Source organism: Panicum hallii, chromosome 3 (assembly GCF_002211085.1).
Source record: "Panicum hallii strain FIL2 chromosome 3, PHallii_v3.1, whole genome shotgun sequence".
NCBI lineage: Eukaryota > Viridiplantae > Streptophyta > Magnoliopsida > Poales > Poaceae > Panicum > Panicum hallii.
Genome location: NC_038044.1, coordinates 56967846 through 56981517, shown reverse-complemented (window position 1 = coordinate 56981517; position 13672 = coordinate 56967846). Strand labels below are relative to the sequence as shown.

The 13672-nt window shown below is 43.1% G+C and overlaps 2 protein-coding genes across 3 annotated transcripts; one reads left to right on the top strand and one right to left on the bottom strand.

Moving 5' to 3' along the window:
• Positions 1-7558: 7558 nt before the first annotated feature.
• LOC112886704 (L-type lectin-domain containing receptor kinase IV.1-like) lies at positions 7559-10222 on the bottom strand. Its single transcript, XM_025952675.1, has 2 exons — positions 10136-10222; positions 7559-10018 (listed from the first exon to the last, which is right to left on the bottom strand). The coding sequence occupies exons 1-2, from the start codon at positions 10185-10187 to the stop codon at positions 7962-7964; spliced, it is 2109 nt and encodes a 702-aa protein (XP_025808460.1). The 5' UTR covers positions 10188-10222; the 3' UTR covers positions 7559-7961.
• Positions 10223-10358: 136 nt separating this feature from the next.
• LOC112886449 (L-type lectin-domain containing receptor kinase IV.1-like) lies at positions 10359-12596 on the top strand. Of its 2 annotated transcripts, XM_025952352.1 has the most exons (2): positions 10359-10479; positions 10582-12596. In XM_025952352.1, exons 1-2 carry the CDS (start codon positions 10389-10391, stop codon positions 12381-12383), a joined length of 1893 nt encoding a protein of 630 aa, XP_025808137.1. In that variant the 5' UTR covers positions 10359-10388; the 3' UTR covers positions 12384-12596. The 2 variants fall into 2 exon arrangements, with proteins under 2 accessions (XP_025808137.1, XP_025808136.1); XM_025952351.1 differs by having other exon boundaries at positions 10376-12596.
• The last annotated feature ends 1076 nt before the right edge of the window (positions 12597-13672 follow it).

Here is a 13672-nt window from a genome sequence, read left to right as displayed (position 1 = left end):
TAGGTAGCAATCAGCTCCAATCCTCAGTTCACAGCAGTGACCAGTGACAGACTGACAGTGCGAGAATTTTTTTGTTCATGGCTATATGATTAGGAACTAGGAAGAGATGCAAATAGTAGGATTAAGCCCAGATTGTGATAAATAAACTGCATCGAAATTTCTGGCATTGTAATGGATCTTGACTGATTCGAATCGTGCTATTGCCATTGTTACTCGAACTTGAATCCAAGCCAACGAACAAACCTGAGGGACAAATTACGAACATGCTTCAGGTTGTATATGATAGGTAGGGATAGAAGTTTTTTTTTCCCGAATATATAAGAGAGCTGCGTATCTTTATATTATTGAGCATAAGAAGAACAAAGATTGAATACAACACGAAGCATCAAGTTGCTCGCCGCCTCATTTTCCCTGGTGCTTAATTTACACAGAAATTAGCAACCCGGGAAGAGGGAAGCCTGGAAGAGGAGGATTATCTAGGGAAGAATCTGTCTATGCAGAACTCAAGTGTTTTGGAAGGGTCCAACACTCAAGAGTGTTTTGATTGGCCGAGGCAATGTAGAGCATGAACTAAGTGTTAGAAAAATAGGCATTTTCGGCTACATTTTAATTCTGAAATTACACATGCAATTTATTAATAATTTTATGACTATGATGAGTGAAACAAGATATGTGCACGTGTTCAAAGTTAACATAAATTTAACAATGAATCCAATAAAATAGAGAAATATCAGACTATATCCCGAGGTGGGTACAGTGCCGGAGGCACCGGATGCACCGTTACTAGCTGGAGCAGACATACTCGACTCGTCTGCTTGAAGTAGTTGAACAAATTCGGTGCAGTGCAGATGGCCTTCAGTAAGCAGTCGTACAAGTTGTTGAAATAGTGGATCGAGCTTCAGGAAATAGTCGAACTGATATGAACGGGGGTGCCCGATCTTCCGTTAGGTGATAGAAAACTCGTTTTGGGCGGAATGCGACACACCGATCCGGCTTCAAGTCAGCAACTCGAACCCCGCAATCTTAGCACCACAACTCCTCTGGTTATCAACCGTAGTCACAATCCGGTTGACCTCGCCGAGAAGGCTAATCCCTGCCTACGAAATGAAGAACACAAGCAAGAACTCGAAAGAAACGCAGCACTCAAATTGAAGTGACAACTGCAGATGATTGATTAAGCTCGAAAGTTGGGGTTCTACAAACCGAAGAACGGCGACTGTTCAAAGACAGATTGATCTAAAGCAAAACCCAAACCCTAATGAGGGCGGCGGCTACTGAGATATAGGGAATAGGGCGTGGCTTCCCCCTGGACGCGCCCCTAATGGGCTCAATGAAGATACACGGCCCAAAGGCCAAAATATGATGTCGCAGCACCGGGACAGAATCTGGACACTAACTTCCTCGGACAATTTCCGACGACTCAGAAGGAGATTGGACCTGAAACCAACGCCAATAGAAGCTCCATGAAATTATCTTTCCGTCCATATGTGGATCGTCGAATTCGAACTTCGGATGTGGCCTGGGCGTCCAATTTACATCAGGCTGCTCCTGGACTCCGAGGTGGACTCGAAGTTAAATTGGATTGGGTCTCCATGTGGCTTGGCGGCCCTTGCTGTTCCTCCACACCTTCATGCTCCTCTCCATGTGCTCCCTGGACCTCTCCTTGGTTCCTAATCACATTGTAAAAATTAGGTAGCAAACCATTCTCACAATTATTAACAAAAACACTTAGGAGCGAGCTCACCAGTAAATTTAACTGTCGCGCGCGAGCTCTTGTGATTGGAGCTTGAATGGTTTGAATGTCCAGCGAAGAAACCTCTTGTATATCCATAGGAGTGATGTTCTCATCACGAACGAGGCACCAAGTAGTCGTACTTGTTGAGGAAGTAGTCATACTTGTTGAGAAAGTAGTCGCACAGCTTCATAAAGTAGTTGTACGCAAGCGATGAAGAGGTACGGGCGGCAAGGTTGATGGATGGAGTTGGTGCGCAGGGATGGATGGTGAACAGTACGCCAGTGAAGACGTCACGGTTCTAGGTGAGAAATCACATAAAGACGCTCCCCAAAATCTTGATTGCCTCACTATCCCGTGCAGGACCTTCAGCGGGCAATGTTTCCAGAGGCACCTGCTCTCGCCAGAGATGTGCGCACAGCACCAGCGATGGGAATGCAGAAGAGCAGCAGAGGGAGGAAGAGAGGTGTATTTGCATACAGAGGAAGAGGAGAAGACACCTGGTGATATAGATGAGAGTCTGGGGATGGGAGGATGCACTTGACGTCATCAACGCCATCAAACAGCGTAATGGCGATTAACTCGCACAGAATCAAGCACCAGAATGAATCACTGTGAATTAATCGCGGTCATAATGGCCATTACTTGGTGCAAAACATCCGCCCCGCAACACATCACGTCAGGCTCAAGCTCAAGCACGGCTCGTCTCGTCACGTCACGTCACGTAACACCTCGACTCGACTCGACTCGACTCGCCACGCTCTCGGCCTCGGCCTCAGCCCGGCGAGGCGAGCGAGCACGCGTGTGGCTCGCCAATCCCCTTTTACCAGCTTCACAAGCGGTGTACACATATCCACCTTTTAAGTCAGTTGAAATCCCCTTTCACTTTCATTACGGGATTACACAATAACTCCCTAGCATTTAATTGTGGGCTTTTAATTCTTTAATTACAAATATTGGGCCAAAAGCCCACACATTCCAACAATTTCCACCAAGAATTTCAAGCCACACTAAAAATGCTTTCATACCCTTTTGATATACCAGTATTTGATGGAGACTGTTAAGTTGAACTTCCATCTAGAACTAAGGTCACAACTGTACAATGGACTATACCTTGAATTGTCAGTCTTGTACAAACAAGCTTTACCAAAGCCTTACACTGATACTAGGCCGCATAAGCATCCCCGCGGTTTGGAGCTTATAAGTCATACTCCATGAATTTCATGAGTTTCTAGATATCAACCAAATCTCATAGATTATAACCAATAGTCAGACTCATATAGGTGTACTCCTTAAAGATATTCTGTAAGACAACATCTTTGTTTTAAAGAAATAACTCCCTTGTCTCAAAGAAACCACTTGGAACACATTAAGGCATAAGCCAACCTACCATACAGAATAGAAGAGAAATGCACCTTTCACCTGGAATGAGACTTTTACAAAGGCTTCTCTTCTCTTAGTCATACCATGGTTTGTTTCACTATTCTGGTTCATGGGATCTCCGATCACACACAACATGTTACCACTATAGAATGATTCACATGGGTCTCAGACCCAATTCCATGGATGCATTATCTATCACATTTCATGAAACACCCTTTGTGAATTGATCTGCCAGGTTCTTAGTTTAAGGCTATAACTCCGGAGTTTCTCAACTTCCAGACAGATTTCAACAGCCTCTTTACATACCTGGATGACTTCATGTTATCCTTTGAACTGTTTGCCTTGACGATCACAGTTTGATTATCACAGTTCATTAGAATTGCCAGTATTGGTTTTTCGACTATCGGCAAATCCATAAGGAATTCACGAAGCCACTCGGCCTCAATAGTGGCGGTATCCAACGCTGTGAGTTCTGCTTTCATTGTTGACCTCGTTAAGATGGTATGCTTGCAAGACTTCCAGGAAACAGCGCCACCTCCGAGTGTGAACACATATCGACTTGTGCTTTTATCTCATCAGCATTAGAGGTCTGGTTCGAATCACTATACCCCTCTAGTACCTTAGGGTACCCGGTGTAGTGAATACGGTACCCGGTGTAGTGAATACCATAGTCCATTGTCCCTACTAGATAGCGCATTACTCTTTCAAGAGCATTCCAATGATCATCTCCCGGGTTTGAAACAAACCGGCTTAGTTTGCTCACAGCAAATGAGATGTCATGCCTCGTAGCGCTAGCTAAATACATCAACGAACCAATTATGCTGGCATCATAAGGAGTTGGGATAGGTTTATGGTCACTATACCCAAAGCGACTCAGAACCTTCTCCACATGGTGAAACTGTGATAGAATCACCCCACCATTTCCATCCTTTGCCAGCTTTATGTTAAGGATAACATCAGCCTCCCTCAGATCTTTCATCTCAAAACTTTGAGACAAAAATTATTTGACTTCCTTAGTCACATTAAGGTTTGTCCCAAAAATTAGTATGTTATCCACATACAGGCGCAATATCACTCCTTCACTCCCATCAAAGTGATAGTACACACATTTGTCAGCTTCGTTCACAACAAAGCCGGCAGATGTCAAAGTTCTATCCAACTTCTCATGCCACTACTTAGATGCTTGCTTGAGGCCATATAGAGACTTCAATAACTTACACACCATACCCTCTTGACCTTTTGATACCAACCCATCTGACTGATCCATATAGATCTTCTCTTCCAATTCTCCATTTAGGAAAGTTGTCTTCACGTCCATTTGATGAACGAGAAGACTATATGAGGCTGCCAAGGAAAGTAACACTCAAATTGTGGTCAATCTAGCAACAGGTGAATAAGTGTCAAAGCAGTCCTCTCCTTCTTTCTGAGTATAACTCTTGGCCACAAGTCTAGCCTTGTACTTTTCATTATACAATCCAGCCTAAACTTCTTCTTGAACACCCACTTGCATCCTACAGGTTTGCATATATAAGGATGTTCAACAACCTCCCAGTACCATTAGACATAATAGAATCCATCTCAATGGTCAGCATTAGGAGATGAATATGCCTCTTCAATGGTCCTAGTTGTGTCATCCATGAGGTATACAATGAAATCATCACCAAAAGACTTTGCAGTCCTCTATCTCTTGCTCTTTCTAGGAGCTTTATTGTTATCCTCCTCAGAATGATCCATAGGTGTAAATTCATTGTGCAGTATCAGCTCGGTAGAGATATCCTCCTCGATAATCTCTTGCCTAGATGAACTTGTTTCATCTCTCATGGGAAAAATATTTTCAAAAAATGTAGCATCTCTGGACTCCATAATTGTACCAACATGCATGTCAGGTACTCCAGAGTTTACTATTAAAAATCTATAACTAACGTTGTGAATAGCATAACCTAGAAAGACACAATCCACAGTTTTAGTTCTAAGCTTACGTTTCTTGGTTATTGGCACACTAACATTTGCCAAACAACCCCATGTACGTAAGTATAAAAGGGTTGGCCTTTTCTTCTCCCATTCCTCTAATGGTGTTTTCTCTTTATTCTTTGTAGGAACACGGTTTAGGACATGACATGCAGTCAATATAGACTCACCCCACCATTCTTTTGGAAAGTCCTGTTATATCTAACATGGCGTTAACCAAATCAGTTAGAGTATGGTTCTTTCTTTCGGCAACCCCATTAGATTGAGGTGAATAGGGAGGCGTCCTCTCATGAATAATACCATGTTCCTCGCCGAATAAAGTGAAAATATTTGAGAAGTACTCGCCACCATGATCCGACCTAACTCTTTTGATCTCTCTCTCAAGTTGGTTTTCTACTTCAGCTTTATAGATTTTAAAATAGTGCAAAGCTTCATCTTTTGACTTCAACAAATAGATGTAACAAAATCTAGTACAATCATCGATCAATGTCATGTAATATTTTTTACCATTTTTTATCAACACGCCATTCATCTAGCACAAATCGGAATGAACTAATTCTAAAGGCGCCAAGTCTCTCACCTCCGCAGCTTGTTTGCGAGTTTGTTTTGATTCAACACATATATGGCACTTAGAATTTTTGATAAAGGTAAATTTTAGAATTAAATTCAAGTTTGCTAACCGCATCATGCAACCAAAATTAATGTGACAAAGCCTCGAATGCTATACATTAGATTCATCAATGTTAACCACGTTGTTCACAACTTTATTACAATCATCCAAAGAAAAGCGAAACAAGCCTCATCTATCATAACCTTTTCCAATAGATGTTCCAAATTTAGATAAAATACATTTATTGGACTTAAAGACTAATATAAAACCATCTCTATAGATGCGGATGGGGATCTTTGCAGGGTAGGGAGATGCCAGGAGGCTGTTCGATGAAATGTTTGCAAGGAACATGATGCTAGGGATTGGGATTGCTGCGGCGGTCAGGGTGCTCCGGAGCTGGAGCAGAGCATGGTGACTGCATGCAGAGCACGTTCATACAGGGGCTCCTGTGTCTGGCAGACTCGCAGGGTCGGCTGCTGTCACGATGTGCTGGCCTGAGGATGCCGTACAGGATTGTGAACAGCTGGAACAAGATGGTTTCTGTATGCTAGGAGGACTCCCAAGTTTCCAACCTGACGTTCTGACAATTACTGTGTTGATGGCTGCGTGCTCAAAGCTCTGGTCAGATCATTGTCATTTGCTCAACAAGCACATTTTAATTGCTGCATTGAGGTGAACTGTTGTGAGCAGAATTCTTTGGTCCATGTTTAGTTATGTATGCCATGTGCAGCCTTGTCAGTGAACCTCGTTTGTTGTTTGTAGAAACATACCTAGAGGATTTGGTGTCAGATTGTGATGGTTGATTTGCGAAAGTTCTTCCTAGTGGACACGAATGGAATCAGGCTGCATTAATTTTTCATGAATGGAAGGGAATAAAAGGCTCATGGTCATAGAAGAGTTGATCATCTTCTGCAGGAAGTATTGCCATGTTTAAGTTAATGAGTTTGCAGCAAGAGAACTCATTATGATCAGGCCTTGGAATCCCTGCAAGTGGCAACTATGTTCCTTGCAAACAAGCTAAGGTCGGTGATGGGGTGCTTTTGAGCAGTTGTGATGATCTATGAAAGCAAAGAGGATTAAAGAATAGCTGATTGCAGGCTTGCAGCTGGGTTGAAGGAAGTGAACGGTATTTGGGTTCTTTATGGCAGGTGTTGGCTCCAATTTTATTGAGACCTATATTATCTTGGAGCATACATTAGTGTAACTAAATTAAGATTGGTTTTCCTGTGAAGGAGTAGAGAGGGGGTTTCCACTTAATGCTGGATGTTGTTATACGAAATGAAAGAACAAGACAGTTATGAAGGAGATTGTATACCAGCATTATATCAATGACATGTTTCTGGACTGCATGCCAGATATGGACTTCAACTCATTTGCATATTAATTGGTCTTCTACTCTTTTGACGACTTACACATCAGTCGCTGGATGCTTTCTTTGGTAGGCTATGATTAATTTAGTTCAAAAAAGAACATTGGAGTTCCTGCTGACCTATGGAAATTATCGAATGAGCTAAGTAGAAAGGGAAAATGAGAGGAGAGAGAGCAGACTGTCACTTGAATTCAACTCAGAGTATTGCTGGTAACTTTCTATCTTGTAGGCAATTAATTTTTATTTTTCTATCTTGTAGGCTTATGATGTATTTAGCCGAGTAGTTTCGTAGTACTGACTGATCCTCTAAATTCAGTTAGCTGTAATGTCACTCACAGATACGACCGAGGTTATGTTTCTACAGAAAGAAGCTGCAGCAGTGTGCTACAAATATGAAAGCTGATAAGAACCGAGAAATGAACCCAACATAACAAAAATGGTTTAGCTAGATGTCAGAGATCACTAAAGCTTACCTTACACATTGATTTAGGGCACATGTGGAGTCAAACTAGTGTATGCATGCGACCAATATTACATCTGGAGCCTGATGAGTCCCAGTTTGGTTACATCCTTTCTAATGAAAACAACTGTAGTAGAGCAGTCTGATAGTGAGATCAGATGCTTTGGATGTACGAGAGTTTATACTCTGTTTACAGTTATATCATAGGCCTGAATTAAGATCCACATGACAAGTATTCAAATAGTGCAATTTACTAGATTCCTAGCATACAATATTTATAGTTTCTTTATCTGGAAATACTATAACTAACATACGATTTACTACATTGCAAGAAATTGATTATATTTCTTTTGGTACAACGTTGTTTCTTAACAAAATAGTTGCAAATCAAGCTCATGACCAATTTAACTAATTTATAATACATGACCTGATTCTTATTTCACCTTCCTCCAGAAAGACCTGTTATAGATGTTGCCACGGAGGGACAGGACAGTACCTGCTCATTGAAGTCTTCTTCTGTATTTGCATCGGTGGCCAAGAAACTTGGCAGGAAGTCTGGGAAGGGTGTATCCTTTAGTAGGTACTGCATTACTAGTCGCATGCAAGGTCTTTTCTTGGGTAATGAGTGGGTGCATATGAGACCAAGTTTGAGGACTAGCTCCAGCTCCTCAGGCTCATATTCTTCTGGTAACCTTGTGTCGACAACATCAATGATTGAACCACTTTGCCAGGCGTTGAGGACCCAATCTGCTATGAGCAATGTCTCCCCATCGGCTTTCACCTCTATTGGCCGCTTTCCACTTACCACTTCTAATAAAAATATGCCAAATGCATACACATCAGTCGCCTTGGTCGCCTTCCCATGTCTACCCAGCTCTGGAGCAATGTAACCCCAGGTGCCTGCCACATGTGTGGTATGTGCATCAGATTCATGGTTGTGCAGTCTTGCAAGGCCAAAATCACCTAACCTCCCATTCATTTCATCATCAAGAAGAATATTGCTTGTCTTAACATCTCGATGGATAACTACCTGCTCCCAGTCCTCATGCAAGTACAACAGGCCAGATGCTACCCCTTTGATGATGCAAATCCTTTGAGCCCAAACTAGAATTGGTTTGTCTGTTTTATGTAAGTGTGAATCAAGGCTGCCATTAGGCATATAGTCATAGACCAAAAGGAGCTCCTGCTTATGAAGACAGTAGCCGATCAATTGGACAAGGTTACGGTGGCGAAGGTGACCAAGAATTGCAATCTCAGCCATGAACTCCTTCATACCCTGCTTCGACTCTGGAGAGACCCGCTTGATTGCAATGCTCTGCTTAGAGAGACCTAGCACACCTTTATAGACTTTCCCAAATCCACCTTCCCCGAGAATCATTTTTTTGTTGAACCTGCTGGTGGCAGAACTTAGCTCTTTATATGTGAAAGATGGCATCCCACACTCGATTTCATACATACCATGTCCAAATTTTCCCTTCATCCAAGACTTGATGTTGTAAGAAACAAGAACAATGAAAACAACTAATGCAACAGTAACCAAAGAGGCTGTTGGTAGGAGTACACTCAAAGGGATGCCCATGCCCATGTGCTTATTGTTGCTGATGTGATTCTGTTTTTGTTTGTTTTCTACAGGAAGACTTGCCAGCACTTGATTCAGAGCAATTTTGTTCAGTAGTGGAGCTTTTCCATTTAACATGAAACTCCAGCCAATAACATAATGACTGCAATTGGTTTGACCAATTGCAGAAAACCCAGCATATACGAAGTCAGAGTCTGATATCAAAGATGAGAGATTGACACTGAATGAAAACTGTGGCAGAGATTGGGGTTTGGTCATGTGGAACTCATCAAATTCCTCTAGGGTGATGTTTAGCTTTTGCAACTGGCTATCGTATTCCACCCACACTTGCATTGGTTTGCCACTGCTAAGTTCACTGCTTTCAAACTTGCTATTGGACCTGTAGAAGTTTTTGATCAGGGAGTCAACAAAGACCACGCTTTTGACCTCTATATCGATATGGTTCTCGTCGTTACCACTGAACTCGACGGCAAAGAAGAATTGATCATCAATCTTAGAGTTGTTACCAACTATACCAGGGGGTACTATATACTGACCTGATGAGTTGTACATATGATGCAATTCCATGGTGGAAGAGAGCACGAAGGTCAAGCCATAAGTTTCCAAAAGGTCCATGGTGGCATCAGTGGTGATGGCAAACACGAAGGTTGTTGAGAAGGAGGCTCCACCATCACCAGCGCTGGCGTTATCACTGCTGAAATTGAGAGGCTTGCTGTAGAAAGCACTCCCTTGTTCACTGGAAATACCTTGGGTGAGCCGTATAGCATGGCCTGTGACAGATGCTTGGCCATCAAGCTTCAGATTGGCCGTAGAGAAACCGTTGAAGATTTGTTGGTCTGTGTTGGCACTCAGTGTGGAAGCATAGTGATTAGCAACAACGGCGAGGAGGAGAAGCATACGGTTACTCATATCTGCAGCTGAGTTAAACGAATATTGGAGTAGGAAAGTTAACAAGTGCAGCTCCAGTCTAACTATTATATGTCTTATAACAATGTTAAAGAAAAGAAAGAGGTTAGGTACAAGTACAACTATACCAAGTGGGATGCAAGCCAAGTAACAGTGGTAGAGTTCTTCCATGTCTGTCATTGTCCATCATGACGAGAGTGTGGACAGCATTTTTCAGTCAATGGTTGTGTCTCGTCCAGGTGCTACCTGTCTAGAAGATACTTCCACTAGTTTGGCACGAGTTGACTGACTTTGCCATATACGCACTTATTTGGCTTCTATTTCGACCTGCCCTCTTATAGATGGTGTAATATTAACTTGCTTGCTTAGTTGCTTGGCAGCATGGCTCCTTTCGCATGGCGACCTTACCTCCCCATCCTCGTCTTCCTCTGCCATACTGCTGCCCACCTCCATGCTTCTGAGGTCATCCCTGGTACGGATGAACTTGTCTACAATGGTTTTTTCAAGGCCGATCTGAATCTTGATGGCAGTGCTTTGTTGATAAATGATCTGCTGAGTTTAACCAATATGCCAGATGGAACAAATGGCCATGCCTTTTGCAGCTACCCTCTCAGTTTTCAGAGAATCCCTGGTGGTTCTATCTCCTCTTTTTCAACAACCTTTGTGGTCACCATAGGCTTTCGGCGGTATAAAGGCCATGGGCTTGCCTTCATGCTTTCTTCAACAAATGATATATCTGACAACTCAGCTGGTCAGTTCCTTGGCCTTCCCAGTTCTAGCTCAGATGATCATGTTTTCTTCGCAGTTGAACTTGACACTGTCCTAAACCCAGAGTTTAAGGACATTGACAACAACCATGTTGGGATCAATGTCGACAGCTTGCTCTCAGTCGAATCCCATACTGCTGGCTTCTATGACTCCAGTGGTGACTTCAAAAGTGTTGAGCTCAGAAGTGGAAAGCCGGTGCAGGTGTGGGTGGACTACGATAGCAAATCTTACCGCCTCAATGTCACCTTAGCACTTTACTCCATGCCTAAACCTGAACTGCCATTGCTATCAACCCCCTTGAATCTCTCCTCCCTGTTGTCACTGAGTTCATTGTACGCCGGCTTTTCTGCAGCAAGTGATAAATTCACATCCGACCACTATGTTCTTGGCTGGAGTTTCAAGCTAGATGGAGAGGCACAACCACTTGACTACTCCCAGTTGCCATTAGGATTAGTTAAGGATCTTAAACACCATTCCCGCTTTCAATACTCAGGTGAAATGACCATTTTAGGAGCCCCAACGATTATACCAGCTGTTGTTCTAATTGTACTTGCTGTTCTTATTTGCCGCTATCTGAGGAACCGAAAGGAAGATAAGGAGTTTGAAATAATGTGTGGGCCACCATCTTTCACTTACAAAGAGCTATTCACTGCAACTGATGGATTCAACGACAAGGTGCTACTTGGGAAAGGAGGATTTGGAAGGGTGTACGAAGGGGTGCTGTCTAACTCTGCACAGAGCATTGCAATCAAGCGGGTATCTCCGGAGTCAAAGCAGGGAAAGAGGGAGTTCATGGCAGAGATCGCCATCCTTGGCCGTGTTCGCCACCGCAACCTTGTACAGCTGCTTGGCTACTGCCGGTACAAGAAGGAGCTGCTGTTGGTCTACGACTGCATGCCAAATGGAAGCCTTGATAAGTACTTGTATAACAAGGGCAAGCCTGTCCTTGACTGGGCACAGAGGCTTCGCATTATCAAAGGTGTAGCTTCTGGTCTCTGTTACCTCCATGAGGACTGGGAGCGTGTCATCATCCATAGAGACATCAAGGCCAGCAATGTGCTTCTTGACAACTCCATGAACGGGAGGCTCAGTGACTTCGGCCTTGCGAGGTTCCATGACCATGGAGTTGATGCACACACCACACGTGTGGCAGGAACCTGGGGATACATTGCACCTGAGTTGGCCCGGCTTGGAAAAGCCACCAAGGCAACTGACGTGTTTGCATTCGGTATTTTCATGATCGAGGTGGTCTGCGGAAGACAGCCAATTGGCATGGCTGTTGATGGAGGTGAGCCTTTTGTGCTTGCAGACTGGGTCCTCAGCATGTGGAAAAGCGGCTCGGTCACTGGAGCTGTAGACCCAAAGTTGGAAGATTACGACCAAGAGGATGCTGAGCTCGTGCTGAAGCTTGGCTTGCTTTGCTCTCACTCACTACCCAAGCTGCGGCCGTGTATGCGTCTCGTCATGCTGTACCTGGAAAGAGGCGCAAGACTAAATGAGTTCTGTCCAGCTTCCCTGAGCATTGATCCAGACGAGGATAAAGAGATTGACCATGTACTGTGTTCATCCGGAGCCTCGACCATAACAGTTCTCTCTGGGGGGAGGTGATACGTATTGTAATGGTGATCACTCAAAGAGGACAAGCTGTCTCGTCCACTACTGTAACACATTGCTATTTTGTCTGGATTATCCTTGTAATAACTTGTTCTAGGACTGTACTGTACTAGTATTGTTTTTTGATAGGAATGTTAAACTGATATTAGTATATTACCGTATCCAATGGATAAGTATTATAAAGTTCATCATTTGCCGCGTGGTCAATGATTTACTCCCTTTTTTATTTGATTTTGCAATCAAGTTGCAGCAAATCTATTGAAAGGAACATGGCCTCATTATGCCATAATTGTGATTTTGGTGATTATGTGATAACATAGTCAATAGGACTAACAAGTTTGTATAATTTCTAGGTCCCATGGATGGAGTCCAATCCATATACAAAGATGGTCCAATTCGTGTCAAGATGTCCAAGGTCTAAGTAAAAATGCAGCGATGATTTGGACAAAGCTCAGCATGAATACATGCATCGGTTGAACCGACGGCATGAATTTATAAATGAGCGGTGCATTGGACTATTGAAATGAAGATCAAAGTGAAGAAAAGTCTACTGCACCGGTTAAACCGATGGGTGTCACTAGTTTAACGGACATTGTGTCGGTGCAAAGGAAACTACAATGGCGATCTACTCAATAGCATCAAAAGGTTCGGGTCAAAACTATCTTCGGCACTGGTTGAACCGACGCTCAAGAAGAAGGCGTCGGTGCATTGACACTTCATGTGCCTGAGAGGTTTTTCAAGATACAGAAGCGTTCAAGGAACAAGATCTTCAGCACCGGTTGAACCGATGGTGCGTCGGTGCAATAACATCAGCAGAAGTGAACGTTGAAGTTCAACGGCTAGCATGCAGGGTCAGTGTGACCGGTTAAACTGACAATGGTGAAATAGTTTAATCGACATTTTATGCTTTTCTCGGTAAAAGCAAGCAACGGCTAGTGAGTTAGCTCGTCGGGGAAGGGATGGATCCCTTAGGAATAGCTCCATGGTTTGAAGGCACGGGCTTCCAACGTTGGAAGGTGTTAATGCAAGATTTTCTCCAAGCACAGAGCCTAAATGTTTGGAGAGTTGTGAGTGAAGGCATGAAAAATGATGGTCACCAAGAGAGACAATATGATATTATTGCAAAAAGTATAATCTTGTCTTCTCTTTATGACAATATGTGCAATCGTGTGTTTGCTTGCAAAAATTCCATTGAGCTATGGAAGACTATCAATGAGAACCATGATGGCACAAAGGATGTGGCAATAAAAGATATCATGTTCTCATTGATAAGCTTAATAGCT